The following is a 23,249-nucleotide window of genomic DNA, read 5'->3' as shown; positions in this document are numbered from 1 at the left end:
TATAACTTTTAAATTGCAGTCTGACCAGAAATTTCATAACTCATTCTGCACTTATCACCTGCGCTTATTATAAACTCTGCTATGACATATTCTAGAACTAATTCACAAATTTAACAGTGTACCCTTAAAAAAAATCAGTCTATCAAAATAGATTTGCTATATCTAAACTTTTGAAGCAGATGATTTCAAAATAACAAATGTGCAAACAGTAAAATGATAATACCTGATCAAATATATAAACAAATATAAGAAATTATATTTTTAAAACTATGTATAAATCAGTATTTATCAGAAAAACTTTTGCTAGGTACCATTTACATTTTAAAGAAAAAAGAAAACAAACTCATAAATAGAAGTAAAATGAGAAAACTTACGATATGCATAGGTTCTGAGGAGGAATGTGTTTCTTATTCCTACAATATTGTTTACATTCAAATCAAACTCCACACAACTAAAGGGAAAATAGATGATCAAACAATCAAAATTACAACTTTAAAAAATATCAACTCCCTAGTGACTGAGTTAATATTTAATCATATAAACTAGCATGAAACCAGAACTCCAAGAGCTATAATTTTAAGATCAAGGATAGAGTAAAAATAAATAAAAATTGGACACATCAGTTTCTAAATTTTTAATGGACTTATTTCTATTTTCTCTATTACAATGAGGAGTAAGTAGTTTGGGCCAATAGGGTAGAAACACTTCCAGAAGGAGACTGGACTCTGGGCCTAGCATTTCCTAGCTTTGTGACTTGAGCCAAATCATTTACCTCTCTAAGCATCAGTTTGCTTATCTGTAAAATCTAGAACATATTATTTGTCCTACCTACTTTACAAGGTTGTTGTAAATAAAATGCTTTAAAAATCTCAAAGCATAACAGAAATGAGTTGTTGTTATTAAGTTCAGGAAGAATTTATGAAGATTTTAATAAGTAAAACTTACATAGAATTTGCTTCCATAGAAAATGCTTTATCACTTTAAAGACATGTTAACATTTTATTGCTTGACTGGAATTTAGTTATACTGGTTATTAATGGACTGACTAAATGGTCAGAAAGATATGAACAGATTATTTTCAAAAGAAGAAAGACAAATTGTTAATAATTATTTGAAAAAATGCTCAGACTAACGAATAATGAAAAAGAAAAAAATTAAAACTCTGAAGTGCTCATAAAACTGCCAAAAGGCAATTAAAACCAATGAAAATCAATGCTGACAAGCTGAAGGAAGGAACAGAAGCATTTTTTCATTGTTGATGAAATGTAAACTGGTAGAATCTTTTTGAAAGGCAATCTGATAATCCAAAGTTAGAAAAATAATTGTACCCTGGCATCCAATCATTTCATTTTTGGGAATATACTTAAAAGGTTATAAAAAAAAATAGAAGAGATAGCTTTCCAATGACTATCACAACAAGATTTTTTCTAAGTGTAAAAATCTGGAAACAGTCTCCTAAACTGTGGTGCATTCATGTAATGGAATACTTTGCATAATTCCGTGTAACAAGTATGAGGAACAGGGAGAATCTAAAAAGACTTTAATAAAATAATGTAAATAAAACAGAAGAATGAAGCTCATTAATACACCAAATATGAGAAATTAATGCAAATCAATGGACAAAGAATTATAATGAAATCTTAGAGGATGTGACTATAAAACTTTTATGATATTTTATGCCAAAGGTTTTAAAACTTTTTTTTTAATCAGGGACTCCTCAGAATAATGTTTGTTGCCTACATTTGTAATTAAAGGAAATGCTAAATTTCAGTAGGTTAGCAAGAATAAAGATGTAATTTCTACCCAAACAGGTTCATGGACCCCCTGAAATCTAACCACAGACTCCTGGGTACAGGGGATTTTAAGCACCCTAGTCTAAGAACCCGTGCTTTATGCTTTGAAATACTTTAAATGAAAATAATTACTAGAGCAAGTTTAATTATTTATATCCAATGGAAAGTTTTTTATAAACCATTTAGGTTTTTTTTTATCAAAATAGCTGCAAAATATATAGTTATTACTGAGACAATATTTTTCATAAATCATTTTAAGAATAAATGGATTGAGTTATAAACCTAGTTATTACAGGTTTTCCTCGTAACAATATTTTCTACAATAGCAACATTTAGTCTGAATTTAAATTTAAATTATCTTTTAGAATTTCTTTGTAGTAATCCTCCAAATATATAGCTACAGGGATATGTGGGATTAAAGGACACAACTACAAAGATGAATAAAGTAGTTTAAAAATTTTGTAAATTTTTTTTCCCATGTAAACCAATATTAGACCAAGGATTTGCAAATGTTAACTATCTCTCATTAAACTATTTCTGAATAAGCTATCTGATTGCTTTTCATATTCTAAAATAATATGGAACTATAAAAATCATTACTTTAAAATCCATGGGACTAAGGAGGCAAGTATCGTTCAGAGCAAAAATAAAGGCTCCTGCCAAGATATTAAAGTGTCCAAATGAATAGAATAACAAATTAATTCAACAAGCAAAACAAAATAGCTCATGACTTCTGTGAAGGAGCAGTATAATTAGACACAAAAGGGGAAATTTTTTTTTTAAAAGCAAGGGCAACATTTAAGCCAAGATACCAAGAAGCAAAAAATAAAGACAAGCCCTACAAACAATGTCAACAGATCAAAGAATAGATCCCCTGCAACTTATATAGAGGTCAGGTATGCATCATAAAAGCAACACTAAAGCAATCAAATTTATCTACAAGATGCCCATATTTAAGGTAACAACACTTGTTTATAAATGATGATGATGATTTAAGTTTACTACTATTCAACATGTTTCTTTTTCAAGTATTTAATAATTCCTGTCATATTTAAATTATCCACACTAACAGAAACAGTGTAGAAGTATTATAATATATATGTATATATGTGTATATGTATATAAATGTTTTTTCTTAGGCTATCACTGAAATTAATTTGTATCCCCTAAAAACAAAATCTGAAATCTAAGAATAGGAACAGAGGTGGAAACCAACCTGGAATTTTTAAATTTGGCACAGATAATCCATAAAGTAATTAATCAACAGATAAAACACTTAAAGGTTATTTCAGTAACTCTTTTTGAACAGTTATTACACATAAGAGGCTAGTACAATACCTATAAAGGATTCAAGGCCTGAGCTAATAAATAGGAAGGAAATTTAACTGCTTAGTATTGTGGCATAACCATAATAAAGACGAGGTGATTCATTTTATTTAATTTTATTATATAACGGGCTTTATTTTCAGGCAAAATAATATGCCAAAGTAGCACATTCTTGAATGACAGAATAAACTGGGCTCAAGTTCACCACTTTCTTTAAGATTACTTTTTTCCTACCCCCACTTCCCATCCCTTCAAAAATTTGATTTCTATAAAGCTAAAATAAAAAGCAAGCATGGTTCATGAACTAGATAAATCCTGCTCCCCTGATACTATTTCAAAAGTGTATGAACTCTTTAAGGTCAATAGAGAGTTATCAATAAGCAATTACTGTGCCATTATACTGATACCCTAAAAATGAAGGCATGAAATGCTAATGCTTTAAATCTGATCCAAAACTAAGTAAGCTCTTCCAATGACAGAATATGGTCTATTAAAACAGTAGTGTCAAACTCAAAATAGAAACTGGAAACCAACTATCATATCTTGAACACTTCTGTGCCATTTAAGCATAGCTACTTATGAAAATGCTGAAATAACATCATTATTTCATTAAATGTATTCTTTATCACGATCTAAGATTAAATGACTAAATCCTGTAGTACCCACAAACTATAATATATGGACTATAAAGGGAGTGGAAAAGAAACAAAAATTAAAGTAGAATAGAGCAAATAAAAGTTCTATTTTGATATAAGAGTCAGCTTTATTGCAAGATAGTTTTTATTATTTCTAAATATTTTTATATTATATAAACATGTCTTATGCAGTCTTTATTTACACTTTACACCAATTTCATCTCGTACTCTGCAATGAGATACAAAAAAAGGTGTGGATGTGTGTGTATACATATATATACATATATATTTATATTTATACACATGCATGTATAAACTAAATCAATTCCATGGCAACAATAAACAAAACATCATTCCTAGAAATACAAGTTATGAACACTCTAAAATATAAAATACAACTGTGTGCCCCCATTTAAATACTATAAAATTATCCATTTACTTTTTTTCTTTTTTTTTTTAGGCAATCGGGGTTAAGTAACTTGCTCAAGGTTACACGGCCAGTTATTTCTGGGTGTGGTGCTGAGTGTCTGAGCCCAGGATTCGATTTCCAGGTCATCCCAACACTGGAGCCGGTGCTCTTACTCGCTGAGCCACCTGGCCACCCCTTATCCATTTACTTTTGCTTCCTTTTTTACATCAGCATAAATTATATATGGGCATCATGAAGAGGAAGAATTTTTTTCAATCATAATTCATACCAATTAGCACATATAAACACTGAAATATTCACAACAAATCTCTCCAAAGACCTTCCCGCTACCAATTAATGGACTTCCCTCTGTATTCAAAAATTAAGATGATTCTTACTTTCATTCTATTTTCATTACTGATAATGAATTTGCAATGATCATCTTTTTTTAGTCTTACCTCAGTTCTATTATGACCATGGCACATAAACAAAGACAGACCTGGGACTAGGGCTTGGGTATACAGTACACGAGCGAATTCACACCTGTGACTTTTTCTTTAGTGCCTGTGGTCTAGCTTGCTACCTAAAGAGACTACTTATTACTAGACAAGGCTAAATAATTCTAGGATATAAAGATCTCTAGTGAATGACATCACATAATCTGAATCCAGATATCATTCTGGATTTCCATCCTAGACCTGCTTTTACAACTTACTTAAAACTCAGGAAAGGAAGCTTTTATTTGTAATCTAAAATTCTTCTCTTGAAAATTTTGTTCTCAATAAAGATATACAATGGAATACTGGATGTTTTAAAGGTTCTAGATCATTTAACAAGTTGTGATATAAATTTAGTTTATGTGGACATTTTTTCAATAGATAAAAGTACTTAATTCACAAAACACAGATGGGAATAATCAAACAACATCCCAGAAGCAAAAGTACTCTGTTCAGATATTTCACAAAAATGAGTACTGACAATTTAATAAAAAGGAAATTGTGAAAACTGTTAAGACAAAGCTATCCACCAATAGTGAATAAAAATTACAGTTAAGCAAGTTATCTACAAATGATTCAAAGCAAATGAAAGTGTACACTAATTACTTACCTGACTTTATCCCTGAATTTCACAATTGGCACTTTTGCTGGAATCAGCTGAGGTCTCTCAATGTAGCCTGCTGAAGAATTAATAAAAAAAGTGAATATATTTTAAACATTGATATACTTCTCAGTGATCCAAGTTCCTCACCTACAATTCAAGTATTTGCTATGCTGAAATCATATTTTTTTTAACAGACAGACAGTCTTGAGGGATAAAGGGACCAAACCACAACCCCAGATGACAGTGATCTCTCCATCTCAAGTCTCCTCACACTTCATCTGAAACTCTTGTACTTTCCTTTGGCCTTCTAGCAGTTATGGGTACCTGTCTTTCCTCTAAGAATTCTGATTCTGTGTTCAATGGTCACCATAATACAATTAAGGAAAAAGTTACTCAAGTGTATTTGATTGTGAAATGTTTTTTAACCCATGTAATTTCCCTCTACTACCTTCCCTCAATTCTGTTAATTTCACTCTCAAACAGAAGTAGTAATTATTCATGGATCTGGCTGCCAAGGACACATAATATCCAAGGATATCTACAACACCTGGCAAATTGTCAAAGCTACAGATCACAAAGTTAAAGAAAGAAAGTAACTTGTCTCAGGTCACAGGATAAGAGAGGGAAAAGAACTATTGAATCTAGGGCTCTTGTCTCTGAAATATGCCTCCATCCAACCTCTACTCTACACTCGGCCCCTGCTCTTGGGGTGCTTTTTATGCATTGTCTTCCCCCATGAGAATGTAAGCTTCCATGAAAGTAAGAACTATATTTTCTTTTTCCTTGCATTTGTATTCTTAGAGCTTAGCACAGTGCCTGGCGCATAACTAAACATTTAATAAATGCAAGTTGACTTAACAGCGGGACCCCCTCCCCCATTTATTCAAGAACAGTAAGTCACACCAAATCATCTAGCCAACATTGGCCTACCTTGAATCTGTATTTCAAAAGTACTTTTGAAATAAAAATTCACATGAGTTAAATGGGTAAGTTTCATTGTGATTAATGCCATTTCCAATATATCTAAATAAGAATTCAGCTTAGAAACAGAGAGAACTTGGCTCAAATAGTGTCACTTGATTCCAAAAAAGTTAACATTAAATCCATGTATTCTGAAAAGAAATTACCACCCCCCAAAAAAGTTTTTTAAATAAAAAATGCCTGATTCTACAAAACAGGCAATGCAACTGACACTTTGTTATCCTTTAGTTACATTAAAACAAACAGAAAACAATGATAGATTTCAAAAAGAATTTAATCAAAAATTCAAATTACTAATTCAATTCAATTAGTATTTATTAAATGCCTACTATGTGCAAGGCATTACACTAGCCAACAATGACACAATGAATCTATGAAAATAATCCCTGCCCTCAAGCTTACATTCTACTGGGGAGATATATAGTATGTATATAAAGAAGACTAGTGTAATGAAAATTGAGGGAGGAGAAAACGCAAATTAAGTTACCTATTTTCCTATACTCAGTTTTATCTTCCAAGTTCTTTCAAATACATTAAGCAAATTCATGGTACAGTATTTTTCACCTCCAAAACTAACTGGGCCTCAATTTGCTTATATGTAAAATAAGGTTGGACCAAATCTATAAAAAACAAAGTTAGACCAGATGTCACCTGAGATCTCTTCTAGCTCTAGGGCTTTTTCTTATAATACATACATAAGGTATTTTCTAACTCTAAAACCCTGGGGCTCCATGATGCAACAATAATCTAATTTTTTCACACAAAACCTTCAGCCTCAAACTTTACACTTCAATACACCTCCCCTATTAAATGTTGGCGCTTACTGATGAAGTATGTTACAGCCTAATTGTAAGTGATATAAATGGTCAGGCAAAGGGAGAAAGAAGAGAATTACACAAGAGCCAGAAATATGGAGTGAGGAGATCCAGAGGTACCAGAGAAAGTCCTCACAATGTGCCTCCCCTCTACGTTCTTTCCTAATTCCCCCATTTGTTAGTGTCCTCCTCCAAACTGTCAAGCATGGGTGTGTGTGTGTGTGTGTGTGTGTGTGTGTGTGTCCTGTACTTACTCATCTGTGACCATATTATATTCCTTAGTAGAATGTAAACTTCTTAAGGCGAAAGACCGAGGCTTTTGTATCTCTATCCTAGCATTGAGTACAGTGTCTGAAACGTAATAGACTCTCATTAATTTTTGTTGACTGATAAACAAGGAGCAGAGAAGTAGGAGAACCAGAAGAATTTAAAGAGTACAAGATCTCTGACTGATAGAGAACTTCCTAGGATCTGAGAAACAGCAGAGCAGTGACGAAGTAAGAAAGGAAGATGATACTGTTGGGAAAGCTCTGAGGTTTCAGAATTTTCTTCCAGCATTACAATACCCATTACACAATGAGCAGGTCAATAACTTAAAAGGTTTTCCTTTACCCTGGGTTCTCTATTGCCTGCTGTTCACTGCCCGTGATTCTGACCTGCCCATTTAGCATCATCTCATACTACTCCTCTTCACGTAGGTCCATGTTCCAACCAAACTTGACTAAGAACCCCTTATTTCTGCCCTCTCCTGTCTCTATCTCTTTGGTCATGCCATCTCCTAAACCTAGAATGGCTTCCTCTTTTTCACCAATATCATCCCCACATGCTACAGTCCTTTCTACCCTTCTAACTTCCAAATCTCACATTACCTTATCCATGAAAACTCCCATTCTCTACCACTAGCAAAAAGTACTACTCCATCATAAAATTTCTCATGAGACTTTGCCTGTACCTTTGTTTTGTGCTGATTTCACTTGTCCTTGTCTTATTGTTAATAGTATACTTGTATTTCCCCCATTTAACTATGAGATAAGAGCTTGTGTCAATCAATCAAAAAGCACTTATTAAAACATGCACCATGTGTCAGACATTGTGCTAGTTACTGGTGATGAAATATGAAAAAAGAAACAATTCCTACTTGCAAAGTGCTTACATTCTTTTAATGAGGGAACTGTATCCATAACTATATATCCTTCCATGTAATAGGTACTTAATGGGATCAAAGATTTAGAACTGAAATAGACCTTCAAAGTTCTTATCACAGTGCCTAGGTGCTTAATATTTATTAATTTATCGACCTAGTTCACCCCCTTCAATTTCCCCCTTCATTCAAGGAAAATGAGACCCAAAAAGATTAAATGATTTGTCCAAAGTCACATAGATTTGTTGTTTTTTGTTTGTTTCAGTCATGTCCAATTCTTTGTGACCTCATTTGGGGTTTTCTTGGCAAAGATACTAGAGTGGTTTGCCATTTCCTTCTCCAATTTATTTTACAGATGAGGAAATGAAACAAACAGGGTTAAATGACACACTCAGAGTCACACAGCTAGTAAGCATCTGAGGCCAGATTTGAACGCAGGAAGATGAGTCTTCTTGACTTCAAGCACAGCACCCCAATACTGACTCTAAATCCATCCCTCCTACTACAAGGGTCAGCAAACTACTGTGCCACAGGCCAAGTTCAACCACTGCCTGTTTTTCACAGCCCATTTTTCAACAGATTTTTAATTTTCAAATACAGATCAAATGCTTTCTCAATCAATCAACAAACATTTATTAAGCAGTCTACTATGTTGCCAGGAACTATGCAAGGCTCTGGGTATACAAAACCAAAACAGAAATAGACCCTGACCTCAAGAAAAGTACATTCTATTGGGCAAAACGTACCTATTACAATATAATTTTCAAGAGGAATGGCAGCTCATGAGATCAGGAAAGGCTTCAAGAAGGCTACACTTGGTGATAAGTCTTGAGAGACTAAGTATTCCAAGAGGAAGAGCTGAAAGAAGAGTACATTTCAGGCCTGGGGGAAAGCCAGGGCATAGTGACAGAAGGCAGAGTTCAGAAAACAGCAAAAAAGCCAATCTGTATGGACTAAGGAGTGGACAACAGTAAGTACCTTATAACAAGGCTAGAAAAACAGTCAAGGCCAAGTTTTGAAATGCCAAATAGAAGTTTGCATTTTATTCTAAAAGGCAGATGGAGCTACTAGAGTTTATTGAGGAGGGGAACTGAAACATCAGATCCATGCTTTAGGAAAATCACTGCGTGAAGGATGGAAGGGCTTTAGGAGGCTAGGTGAGAAATGTAGAGGGCCAGAACTAGGATGATGGCTGTGTGACAGAGGGAAAGTGACAAAAGAGTTACTGTGGAGTAGTATCAAGAAGCTGTGGCAATTATCTGAACCCATGGGCTGAGGGAGAGTAAAGAGTTGAGGATGAATAGTAGCACTGTCAACAGAAACAGGGAAGCTGGAAAACAAGTGGGTTTTAGGGCAAAGGTAAGTTCTGTTTCAGATATGTTGAGTCAGAAACAGCTACCAGAAATCTAGTTCAAAATATCCAATGGAAAGCTGGTGACATGGAACTGGAATTTAGAAGGGAAATGGGCTGGGTAGATAAATCGAGAAGTAATGTGCACAGAGGCAATTAAACCCATAGAAGATGAGGTCACCAACAGAGTGTGTAGAGAGAATAAGAGTATGCAGGACAAGGCTTTAGGTTTTTCTTAATTACCATAGGCAGAATTATAGTTATGTGATTGTACCATGTAAAAGCTAGCTAATACAACAACTGTGTACCATAAGAGGTATTTTGTCACCTATCTTTTTATAGCTCTTCATGTACATCTTATCTCCTCTATTAGACAGTACAGTAGCTGTCAAAGGGGACACATGTAGTATATATAAACTGTTTTAAAAAAACTTAAAAGTGCCATATAAAAGTTGGCTATAGTGAGGGGAAGTCAAGTTGTGTAGTGGACAGGATGCCAGAAGTCAGCAAGACTCATCTTCCTGAGTTCTGCCCTCAGAAACTTACTAGTTGTATGACCCTGAGCAAGTCACTTCACCCCATTTGCTTCAGTTTCCTCATCTGTAAAATGAACTGGAGAAGGAAATGGTAAACTTCTCCAGTATCTCTGCCAAGAACACCCAAATGGGTTCAGGAAGAATCAAACACAACTAAAATCGACTGAACAATATTAACTTCAGAAAAAAGATGGTATCATAAATTGTTATATCCCCACAGTATCTAGTGTAAGAACTTAAATACTTGTGTTAAATGAATCATCACTTCTCATACATACAAGTATGCTGAAATTCACTGGAAAAATAGAATTAACTTTACTGGAATACATATTATTTACAACATCATGGCGATGTGGGGCAATATATGAATTCAAAGCATCTGAGACTTACAAAGTCTAGTACAGAAATGTTTTTGGACTAAGCTGAGTATATATCTTGCTTCGGTCTTCTGGTTTACCTGAAACAAATATTAAAAAGTTATAAATATATTTTTATACCCTTCTCATTTTCCATACCTATTCTTTAATTTAAAGGGAGCATAATTTTTAAAGAAAGATTCTAACAGAACTGAGTTTTTATTTTTTCTCAAGTCTGAAATACACAAACATAAATCTTATGAACCTTAAAAATTTCTAGGTCACATCTTGAATTTTAAATCTAAATTTGAATTTGAAGGTGCACATTGAAAAGCAATCATGTAGTTCCTCTGACCTAATAAAATTAAAAAGCAACCATATTTCCAACAAGATAGACTACTAGTCTAGATTCTGTGAGCTGTTCATGTATTAACAACCATAAAATTCAATGAGAAACACTAATAAATAACAAGTTAAAGTTTAAAGAGCAGAGTGATTACAGTTTTCCTTAAATGCCCCAAAGAAACTGCAATCAATTGCAGCTAGAGAATATGCTAAAATTCACAATTCTGGTCAAAAGAGTCATACTACTCTTTTTGTTGGGATTATCAATTTTCAGGGAATTAAAAACAATAAAATAAGATTAAGTTTTGTTGAAAGTAACGAAATCTTTATTTGATGAGAGAGAAAAAGAATCTCAGAATCTTATGGTGCCTCTGGGTTATCATTATGAACATCAATTATCACTGCACTATAGATCGACAAGAATGTTTGTTAACAGGAAAGTTCTTAATACTTAAAAGGATCCCTGATAACATAATTTGATACACTTGGACAATAAGGAAAATAGCTTGTGGCAAAACCTAGAATAAAAAAAATTAAGAGTTTTTTTTTATTAAGAGTCTTTCATTTAAATTAATTAGTTGAGAAGTTTTCATTTAAATTATAATGCATTCTTTCTTTTTTTTTTGCCTTTTGGAGGGCAATTGGGGTTAAGTAACTTGCCCAAGGTTACACAGCTAGTTTTTTTGCGTAGGTGTTAAGTGTCTGAGGCCGGAACCGAACTCAGGTCCTCCTGACTCCGGGGCCGGCGCTTTACTCACTGCGCCACCTAGCTGCCTCAAATTGTAATGCGTTCTTAACTGAGCCTTTTGCAATTTCTTTTTAACATTTCAGAATTATTTTCTCACTTTTTATACTGTTCCAAAAGCTAAAGATATACCAATTATTTTTTAGAACAAGTCAATTTTCTGACTTGCAGTTACTAGAACCCATTATTGTCAGGGGAATCATGGAAATTACTAGTGAAAATTCTTATTATTCAATTTTTTTATTATCCCAAATAAAGGAAAACTTTTTAAATATCAAGGAAAATAAATATTTGTAATATGCCATTACTAAAAATCTAAATTTAGAGGAAACAGGCCATTTTTCTTTACCTAATGTTCTTTTCTTTCCTGTACATTATAATCCTGCTCAGTGACCTTCCAAAACAGAAGCTGTTTCCAAAAAGTGCACAGAAATAACTATCATTTTCTTTTCTTTTCTGTTTGTTTGGTTTTTTTGCTCTTTGGAAGGTGATTGGGGTTAAGTGACTTGCCTAAGGTCACAGGGCTAGTTTTTGTGTTAAGTGTCTGAGGTCGGATTTGAACTCAGGACCTCCTGAATCCAAGGCCGGTGCTCTATTCACTGCACCACCTAGCCACCCCAGCAACTACCGTGTTTCCCCGATAATAAGACCTATCCTGAAAATAAGCCCTCCCCTTATTATGTAAGATTCCTCTAAAATAAGCCCTCCCCCGAAAATAAGCCCTATTGAGATTGCTACTGTAGTGAAGGTGATCCCCTGCGCTACACGCTACATTACGGTACCCTCTGTATGCACCGTCCCCCCAGGGTGAAACGCACGCCGCGCTCCGAGCTGCATCTAATCAGAGCTGCAGCAGTGAGCGCGTCATCCTGTTCTTCCCCAGTGATTTGCTTGCTGGAGCCATTGAGAGCAGTGCTGTGGAGGAGAGCTGAGGAAGGACAACATAAGCCCTCCCCTGAAAATAAGCCCTCTGGTGTTTTCTTTCCAAAAAATTAATAAGACAGTGTCTTATTATCGGGGAAACACGGTATCATTTTCTGATCCTAAAATTATATAATATTGGGAGTGCTTTAACTTCTGGTTAACTTCTGTAACTTCCTCCTAAATGTGCCTTAAGAGAAAAAGCATTTTCCAGTTTCTCTTAAGTTATATGTAAGCAAGAAAATACTAGTTATTAATAAAAGATCATTATATCATTATTAGCTAACATTTATATTTTTGTATGGTTGACCTTGAAAATGGAAATTTTAAAAAATGTTTAGTTACTTACTGGCTCCTCCTTAACAACCAGGCACAAATCACCATCACTGCTCCTTGTACCAAATCCGTTCAATGAGGATCCAACCAAGAAGAGTCTGCTCTCTAAAAAAAAAAAAAAGTCATAGAATTATAAAATGCAATTTAGTTATTAAATGATATTAAAATTTGAAATATGAACTTGATTAAGGATACATAAAGAAACATACGTGGAAATATTAGTTGAATTTCTCTCTGCAATTGAGCTCGACAGAGTTCTTTCTTCTTCAAATCACATGTTCGCTGCTGACACACTTGAAATACGTTCAATACCTGCTGACTCAACTTTACACCCCCCCCAAAAAAAATACTTTATAAATTCTGTATTTTTAGAAATTTAAAAACTCCTGTTCAAAATTTTAACAAATCTATTATATTAAATTATAATTTAACAAATCTCTCTATGTGTTCCAGCTACCTACTATCATCTTAGTATTCTTAAAAAGTCTATTTCATGTTCTCAAAAGCCCCCAAAGACATATTTCTACAACTTTTCTAAGTTTGATGGATAGAAAGGGCCTTTTTAGAGGCTATAATTCCTTCCTTAAATGGGAAAAAGAAAGAGGAAGGGAAAAGGTTTAGACAAGACTGCAAGTGTTGGACTTGTGGACAATTTCACCATCACATTGCCCCTTTTTCAGTATGTAATCAACATTCAAAAGTTAATCATTCAATTCAATTGAACACATTTATTAAGCACCTACAAGTATTATGCTAAGTGCCATAAATACAAATGTAAAAGATAGACTGTCCCTGTCTTCAAAGATCTTACATTCTCCTGTAGGGAAATATTTACACAAAAAAGTAAATACAAAATGTAGACAAAAGTAAATATAAAGTATTGGTGAGGGACAATATTAACAACTGCAGAAATCAACATAAGATTAAAGTGTCCTCCAATTCTAGCATCTTATGAATCTATGGACAAAGTTAATCATACACAAATACACATTACTAAGAACAGCCAAGTGAGGATTCAAATCCTGCTTCCAAAGACCAAAAAGAAATTCTAAACATTCTGAACACATACTGAGTTTACATATATAACCCAACACAACCTGATCTCCACTCTGATATTAAGAATGCTAAGCCATCCACTTCAAGACAATTCCCTTACACACTAACACTAATACCTCTTCTGATTCCAACTTTACTTGTAAAAACCTGACATTACTATGTTAAATCAAGAAGCAGGATCTCTGATAAACATTTCTTTAAAAAATGGGGAAAAGTTAGTGGAGATAGTTTGAAAACACAACATAAACAGAAGATCTGTAGAGAGCATTTAGCATTAATAAGGAACACACTAGAATTCTGGTACAGTAAAATGTGGATTATTTGGAGAAAGGTTAGAGGGCTGAGAGTTGAGTGGTAGTTAAAGGAGATGAAGAAAATAACCTAATACAAAAGACTAAGGGAAATATTACTATTTAAGAAGGAAAAATAAGGTTGAAGTGATTTAACAAAAGGCTTAAAGTACAGTAGGTTACATAAGATGTCAACTACTAGTTCCCCATCCCTGCAGATAAAGAAAGAAGTGGACTTTAATGACAACTTCAGTAATTTGAGATATACATGCGGGAAAATGTCTTGACTGTAATAATTTTTTTCAAAATAATTTATATAGGCACAGATGGTACATCTGGTTCACCTTACTTAACGTTATTTCCCATCACTACAATGCTATATTTCAAACAAAGTAGACTACTCTGTTCAGTTCCAAACTGTCAATCAACAAGCATTTCTTAAGCAATTACTTCATGACACACATTGTATTAAGTCCTGCGGGTATAAAGAAAGGAAAACGGAGATGGCATCTAAATAACTAAATACACACAAGTTACATACAGAATAGACAGGAGGGATAATATTAAAGGAGAAAGCCCTAGCAGCTGGGTCTGTGGGGGAAGTTTAGGAGGAATGGCCTCTTGTAGAAGGTGGGGATATGATCTGAGTCTTTTTTTTTTTTTTACTTTTTTGGAGGGCAATTGGGGTTAAGTTGACTTATCCAAGGTCACACGGCTAATTTTTGTATTAAGTGTCTGAGGCTGGATCCGAACCCAGGTCCTTCTGACTCCAGGGCCGGTGCTATATTCACTGTACCACCTAGCCGCCCCGACATGATCTGATTCTTAAAGGAAGCAAGGGAAACTTATGAGGTGGAGATGAGAAGGCAAAGCATTCCAGAAGTGGAAGATAGTCCATGCAAAGAGACAAACAAACAATGAAATGTGCTATTCAAGAAACTCCTATTAGGGTTATAGAGATGGATCATAGAGTGAAGGAATGGGAGTAAAGTAAGTATAAGAAGACTAAAAAGATAAAGAGTTGAAAATGACAGAGGAGTTTATCTGTGATCCTGGAGGTAATAAGGAACCACAAGAGCTTACTGAGTAGGAAACAGGCCTGCTGTTTTAGAAAAACTACCTCTAGGTAGTGTGGATGGACCAGAGTAGAGATTTAGAAAAAGAAGACCAGTTAGAAAGTTATGGCAAAAGTCCAGGCAAGAGGTGGCTGTGACACATGTGATGCTGTGAAGTTAGAAATGACAAGACTCTACAATAGACTGTGTACATGGGGTAATGTAGAATGAGGAGTCAAAGACAGCACTGCAGGGCTGAGTGACTAGAATGCCGGTACCTTCTACAGTAAGGGGGAGCTCAAAAGAGAAGGAGATTTGGAGGAAAGATATTGAGTTTTGTTTTGGATATACTGAATTTTTGATGCTGCAGGACATCCAGTTAAGAGATGGCCTGGAGGCAACTGGTGAGGTAAGCTCAGAGGTTAGAAAAGTAATCGATTCGGGCTGGAGATAAGAGATCTTGGCATCATCTGCACAGAAATGAAAACTGAATCCATGGGTACTCAAGACCATCAAATGAAATAATATCCAAGGTGGTTATCAGGATCAAATGAGATAAAATAATATAAAATAAATGAGATAATTTATAAAGTACTTAGCATAGCACATTATAGCTACTAATAGGTATAAATGTTATTATTGTTGCTGAAGTTCTTATTGTAATTATTTTTTAAGCAATAATTTTTTAAGCAATTTTTAAGCAAAATGGGTTAAGTAACTTGCTCAAGGTTCCACAGCCAGTTATTTCTGGGTGTGGTGCTAAGTATCTGAGCCCAGATTCCATCCCAGGTCATCCCAACTCTGGGGCCAGTGCTCTTACTAATTGTGCTACCTGGCCGCCCCTCTTACTGTAATTATTAAAGGAAAAAAAAAGATGATGGTCCAGGACAGAGACTTAGGGGACATTCAGAGTTAGTGGGCATAACATGAAGAACCTGCAAAGGAAGACTGAAAAGAAAGGCTGAATAGACAGAAAAAAAAAAAAACCAGGAGAGAGCTGCATTACAAAAACCTAGAGAGGGAAGACTATCTTAGGTGGTAATCAATTGTGTCAAACGTTACAGAAAAATGAAGAATGAGGATCAAACTGTTCCCTGAGCTCAATACTCCAACCTGTGTACTTGTACGAGCTATCTATTTATTCCTAGAATGGATTCTCTCAGATTCTCTTCCTTAAGCTCAATTCAGTAGCCATCTCCTCCATGAATCTTTCTTTCATTCACCCATTAGTGTCCTCTCCCTCCTCAGTTTTCCACGTCATATAACTCTGTGTATATGTTATGTGTGTGTCTCTCTCTTTGAGTATGTCCCTGAGGACAGAGATAGTTCTGTTTTTATACTTGTACCCCTAGTCCCAATATAGTGGCTTGTACATAACATGTACTGAATGCTTGTTGAATTAAACTGAATTTATCTAATCTTAGAAATTTAAGTTCAGACTAGGAAGGGCCCATAGGGTTTCATCTGAAATCAGATTTTCAAATTAGTTACATATTTATTTATAAATAACAAATATGTACTACTTCATTAATAATTGCATTATTAAAATTACACAAAAGTAGAAATTAAAGGATCATAAATCCTGGAACCAACAGAGAATCACTAGATTTAATTAGTAGAGAGTCACATGATCAGATCTATGCTCTAAGAAAATAATTTCAGCAGCTATGTGGAAGACAGATTGGAGAGGGGTGAGTCTGGAAGCAAGGAAACCAATCAGGAAGCCACTGCAATAGTCCAAGTAAGAGTAAGGGGTAGTGAGAGCCTGAACTTGGGTGGAGACCCTGTGAATGGGGCAATGGATTATGTTGTTGGAGGCAGAAATGGCAAAACCTGGCAACTTGTTGGATATTAGGGTTGGGGGGAAAGTGAGGAGTTAAGTGTTAACAACACCTAGGTGACTGGGAGGGATGGCAGTAGTATAGACAGAAATAGGAAGTGTGTTTAGAAGTAAAGGTAACAGAATAGAGTCATCCATTTCTCCTAATACCTTTGCTTTTCAGTCTTTACCACCAAAAAATGAATAGTGAGGGGCCTGTGGTCTTATTTACCAGTCAAATCACACAATAGCCTTCCGCCCCTGCATAACAGACAGACACACACACACACACACACACACACACACACACACACACACACACACTATGGGGAGAAAAGGGCAGAAAATGTTGCCTTTGTAGCTGCTGAGGGAGCCTAGATCTGATCAGGTAATAAGCTCCCTGAGAGGTCCACACCACTCAAGTCACACAGGAAGTCAGTAGTGGGAAAGGTTAGAATAGGAAAATGTTAAAAGAGTGGGGTGAAGGTGAAAGTGTTGGAGAAAAGTCAAGAAAGACCATAGCTAATAGTAATAATAATAGCTAGCACTTACTACAGGCCAGACACAGAAGTCTCTTATCATTATTATCATCTTTATCTCATTTGCTCCTCACAACAACCCTGGGAGGTAGGTGCTATTATTATTCCCATTTCACAGATAAGGAAACTGAGGCAAACAGAGATGAAACAAGCTGCCCAGGATTACACAGTAAATGTCCGTGGCTCTGGGAAGTGGGCAGGGGCAGAGGAAGTGAAATGTGACCTATCTTCCTATTCTCTAAATGACTGATCACATTCTCCCCTAAAGTCACATCTTGCCCTTAACTTTGGAGACTAATGTTTTGGACCATGAATGACTTGGAGCTGGGTTAATAATCAATCTTCTGTTAGCTACAAAGGGCTCAAGGGTAGAAGCTCAAGTTAGTAGAATTGCATATAAAATAAGAAAATAGGCTCCAAGGTAAGGCTTTCCCTGCAGAGCAAGGTTCATAGTGGTTTAAGAGATCAATCAATCATTGAAGAGTCATTTATTGAACTGCTTACTATGTACCAGTAATACATACATAGTACTCTGTACCAGGCACAATACTAGGCAGACAGAGGAGCAAAAACAGTCCTGGCTCTCAGGGAGCTCACAGTCTAATGCAGGAAGTAGCATACACGCTTCTATTCTACATTTTAGTAATTTTGAAAATAGATTGAATATTTACAACCTGTTCTCTTCTGAACTCCAGTTAAATATCTTTATCTGCTTGCTATCTATCTGCTCCTGGATAACACAAAGGCATCTCAAATTCACCTTGTCCCCAAAAGAGAATTAAGTATCTTTCCCCCTAAACCTACCCTTCTGGCAAACTTTCTCATTTCTGCTTAGAATAGCACCATCCAATGTTCCCAAAGTAACCTCAGAATTGTCCTTGACTCTTCCTTTTTCATCAATCTCTACAACCAATTAAGTTACCAAATATTGCAGTATCTCTCAAATCCATCCTCTTCCTATCACACAGCAACTACCTCCAGGTTCAAGACCTCTTCATCACTTACATGGAGCACTATAATAGCCTCCTAATTTGTGCCCTTGCTTCTAGACTCTCTTCTCTCCAATGCATCTCCCACAAAGTTTTCAAAATAATCCTCCTAAGGTTAAGTCTGATCACATAACTTTTCTCTGCTCAACAATTTTTTGTTTAGTGGCTCTCTATTGTTACTAAGATAAAATGCAATTAAGACTGAAATTTAAGGCCTTCAACTGTCTTACTAATTTTCCAGCCATATTTCACAATATTCTCCTACATTCCAGACAAACTAGAATATTAATTATTCTATAACCCTAATATGCCATCTCCCACCTCCATGCATTTACACAAGCCATTCCCCCATACCTGGAATGTACTCTATCCTTATCCTTGCTGTTCAGAACCTTTACCTTCCTTCAAGGTTTCATTTAGGTACCACCTCCTCCTCTAGGAAGATTTCCCTGATCTCAAACCCCACCCCCCCAATTGTTAGTTTTTTCTCTTTTATTTCCCTTGTCTTCTATTTGCCTATGCACAGGTGTTATTCCCTTAGTAAAATAAAAGCTTTCTGAGTTAAGGTTGTTCCATTTTTGTCTTAGTATCTCCAGTGCCTAGTAGGTGCTTAACAAATAAATATTTGCTGAATCAAAATTTAATTATCTTGGAATTCTAAAATTCTACCCTTTTTCATCTCCCTTTTCTCTTTTGGCTACTGTGAACAGGAATAATTCTCCCTCCCACAAAGTTTCTGAAGGAAATTCCTTGCAAGAAAGAGAAGCTTCTTCAGTAGCTAGCTGTTCACTTAGGAATCCTCATTGCTTCTGTTAGGCTTGGTTCTTTGTCATCAAGTAAACATAGAAAGTAGAGTAAGCTGACAGGATAAGATTCAGACAGATGCATATATGCTTGTACCAGATGCAGAGAAATATTTCAAGAGATAGCTCAAAGTTCATATCTTTAGTTAAATGATACGAATTTTGAAATGAACAAGCAGTGGTAGGTACGTGGGTGATACAGATTATACTTATCTACACAAGTATCAATGTTTTTCCAGAGAAAAAAATTTGATTGCTGATGGTTTAGGTAAATAAAATTTTAGTTTCTAGTTTAAAAGCATTATTTTTATCTCCAAAGAGTTCTCCATTCTTCCATGTACAAGAAGAATTATACAGAATGCCTTATCCTTTTGGGGATCTCATAAAAATTTAATTACCTTTTTTTTCCACTTAAAATTAATTATAGGAACAAGTAAGCATTGCAGTTGGGTTACTTATGCTCAAAATGAGACAACACATTTGAAAAAGGTATAGAAAATTTGGAAGATTAAAAATTGATTTTTCATCTAAGTATACACTGTCCAACTTCTAAATAACATCATAATTTATTTCCAAAGCCACTTTTAAAACAAAATTAGCAATAAAGTTACTGTTAGAGCAAGTACATTTTATTGTAAGGAACAGTGAATATATTTTAAGGCTTCTACTTTTTTACATTCTTCTGGAAAATTTGTGAATATCTTGACAAGTGTAAAGCTGAAGGGGATAACTTTTACATGCTGTTCTCAGTACACATTCTCCATCTGTCAGCTGTGAGATGGTTTTCTAAGTAAAACTGTCTTGGGGGAAGAGGCAGGAAAAGAGGTATTTTTCTGATGGGAATGCCAAACAAGATCTGAAACTACACAAAAAACAGTAGAGTTTTCTGCAGAATGTTACCTGCTAGCTTTAAAGGTACAGGTGCGAGCCATGCAAATTAGCACTGTTGTAGAAAGAGCACTGGATTGGAAGTTCAATTAGAGAGTTAGATTTGTGGATCTCTAACATATTGCATCTTTTAGATTCTATGAGTCCAGCAAAGAGCCACAAATCCAAACTAGGAATAAGAGAAATTGGAATTCAAGAAACTGGTTTTCTGGTTAATTAAGAATTTCAATATAAATTGGCATTTATTCTAGTTTTCTCACTGCTATCAGACTCAATGTACATATGGAAAATGCTGATAAAAATTTTCCAAGAAAATAAAACCTTTTAAGAATTGACTTGTTTCTTGGAATCTCAAATAAGCAAACTACAAATTAACAGGCTAAGATAGTAAGGATATCTGAAATAACACAATAATCTTTATAAAAAATGATGGTTAATTTTTCTACATTATCAAAATATAAGAAAATCTTGCTTATTTGGCCTATGTTGGACAGGAGGCTTTCAGTTATTTCTTATCCCGACTGTTCTCCCTCCTCACTTCCTCTGCTTTTGCCCTCTTTCAACCATTCCTTTAAAATTAAATTCAAAAGTTACTTCTTCTATGAATCTTCCTCCTAGACCTCATATTGTATTTTGCCCTACAATTCTCTAATACACGTAGCACGTTATTGTATTTCATAGCTATTTATATGTCTTAGAGCTCAGAGATAATAATCTCTTGCTAATAAACTATAAGTTCCATGAGAGAAAGAGATCTAATAAACTTATTATCTCTAGTACCTAACACAGTGCTCTACACACATGTATTTATTAAATGTTTGATGTATGTATTTAAAATATATACAAAGAAATTTAAATAAATGAAATGTTATTGCTTTGCAATGTATAATTTGAATCATACCAACAATGAAATCCTCTTGAGGAGGAGAAGCTATTTTAATAAAAATAATTATTTGTAATTATTGTATTGGTTGTTAGTATGGTAAGCAGGCCCCTATAATCCCTGGTAACACCTATAAAACATTTGTTCATTTTGGTAATATGAAAAATCTTCCTACAATTTTACATTACTAATACAAACCATTTCTTTATAGACCATGAAAAAGTAAATCTCAATCTAATTTCAGAATATTAAAAAACTTCTTAATCAATTAGGTTTTATTATGTCAATGCAAATAATATCTATGATTAAAAATAAAACTATCTTCTTTTACTAGAAGTATGATTTAACAAAGTGATAACAGAACACAGTATTTTTTCAAGAGACATATGACAGATGGAATGCAGTATCATAAAAGAATGTCCCTCACACTTCTATGGTTATATTTTTATTGACCAGAAAAATCACATATTTACCTACAAATCCAAGAAGGAAAAAAAAACATCACAATATAGTGATCTGAAAACACAAAAAAATGCAAGTTTATGGAATTAAGGAACTCCTGGCCCAGAAATAACAAGCAGGAAGAGTTCTGGCAGGATGGTACTTGGGAAACAGGGCAGGAATTCAATAACACCAAACTGATTAGTAATGCAACAACCTTTACCTAATGGTATTTTCCCATTTATATTACATGGCTATAAATATTGAAATACCACAACCTTAGAAGAATTAAAAAGACAAATAAGCCAAAGAGCAATGGGAGTGCAGAAACATTGTAGAAGACGTCTATGATCAGAAAATGGTGAGGGTAAGTCAGGTAGAGAAAATGAGAATGGTAAATTGGCATACTGGGTATATCTTCTATGAAGGATTTACAATTCATAAATTTAGAGCTAAAAGAGACCTAGAAGGTCATTGAGAACAACCCTCTAATTTTATAGTTCAGAAAAACGACACACAGAAAATATAAGTGCCCAAAGTTTGATGAAGTTGCAATCTATTATGTTAAATGGGCAGTATACCATTAATATAGTGATATACTGAAATAAATAAATTTTATAATCAAGAAAAACATTTCAAAGATATCAGTGTACTGATCTAAGAACTAAGCCTTTTACAAGACATACACAAAATGGATCGTAAAGTTGAAAAAGAAATTATGTTCTAGGGAATGTCACACATTAGAAAATAGATCCCATTGCTTCTTTTGATTCTCAGACTATTAATGCAAACTGACAGTAAAGGACAGAGAAAAGTGGGTGCTATCCCATTTCCCACTCTCATTTCTGCAATGATAAATACCTTGATCCCTAATGTCTAGGGTATAAGAGAATTTTCTCCTATGTTAGAAAGTTAAAGGAAAAGGTACTGGTACATACTAATAACTAAACGACATCAATTATCTGTTCTTGAATTAAGGTGAAAAATATATATGTCTATACTGTGGATGTATAACTAAGACTTATGAATAACAATTATCTATTAGAAACATAATGCAAAAAAGAATAAAGAACTTCAAATGAATTTTACATAACGAAATCCATTTAGAGTAACACCTGCCCACAAATAATATGTAGTTCACACAGACAAGATTTCTTATGGTTCTGAACTATTAGAATATATATCTACTAGACTAAGCTTTAAAGGAAGAGACTAGGTCTCTTCTCCAGTGCCTAGCACACTGTCTATAATACATATTTAATTGTCAAGTGAATAAACAAAATTATCATTAAAGGAAATCTCATCCATCCCTCAAATCACAAAACTAGTTTGTGCAATGTGCCAACTCCTTAATGCCTTTAAAAAATTCTCCCTTTCAAAGGTGAGTGAAATCAAGAAGGAAGAACAAAGAAAGTCCTTTAGAACACCCCAAATTTATCATTTCTAATTTGAGTCTTTCTTCTTCTTGTTTTTTGTCCTATTTTTCCTGGCAAGCAAAGATGGAAAAGTATACAATTCCAAGAATCTCAGTTAAGAACTGGGGCAAGTTCAAAACTACATGAAAATTAAATGTTAAGTCCACAACAGGCCAAGGAATAAAGAAAGTTATATAATGATTTTTCTTCCTGATTGCCTGGTATTTTTAAAGTTTAACTGAATATGGAACATGTACATATGCTTCTAAATTTGGATGCT

At 34.5% G+C, this 23,249-nt stretch overlaps 1 protein-coding gene across 2 annotated transcripts in view; it reads right to left on the bottom strand.

The window, feature by feature from the left end:
• TENT2 (terminal nucleotidyltransferase 2) overlaps window positions 1-23,249 on the bottom strand; it is a 72,746-nt gene that overhangs the window by 42,330 nt on the left and 7,167 nt on the right. Inside the window, exons 6-10 of one of the 2 annotated variants that reach the window (XM_069096325.1) lie at window positions 13,001-13,115; window positions 12,805-12,896; window positions 10,479-10,545; window positions 5,271-5,337; window positions 375-451 (exon numbers count right to left, since the gene is read on the bottom strand). In XM_069096325.1, the coding sequence (XP_068952426.1) occupies window positions 375-451; window positions 5,271-5,337; window positions 10,479-10,545; window positions 12,805-12,896; window positions 13,001-13,115 (418 nt within the window). Of the gene's footprint in view, window positions 1-374; window positions 452-5,270; window positions 5,341-10,478; window positions 10,546-12,804; window positions 12,897-13,000; window positions 13,116-23,249 lie in introns of both variants that reach the window. The other variant, XM_069096324.1, reaches the window with a different exon arrangement.

This window comes from Petaurus breviceps, unplaced genomic scaffold (genome assembly GCF_028583685.1).
Source record: "Petaurus breviceps papuanus isolate PSGF00001 unplaced genomic scaffold, PetGlider_PUasm1.0 229, whole genome shotgun sequence".
NCBI classification, from domain to species: domain Eukaryota; kingdom Metazoa; phylum Chordata; class Mammalia; order Diprotodontia; family Petauridae; genus Petaurus; species Petaurus breviceps.
The sequence above is the reverse complement of the archived record's forward strand: the minus strand, read 5'-3'. Positions and strand labels throughout refer to the sequence as shown.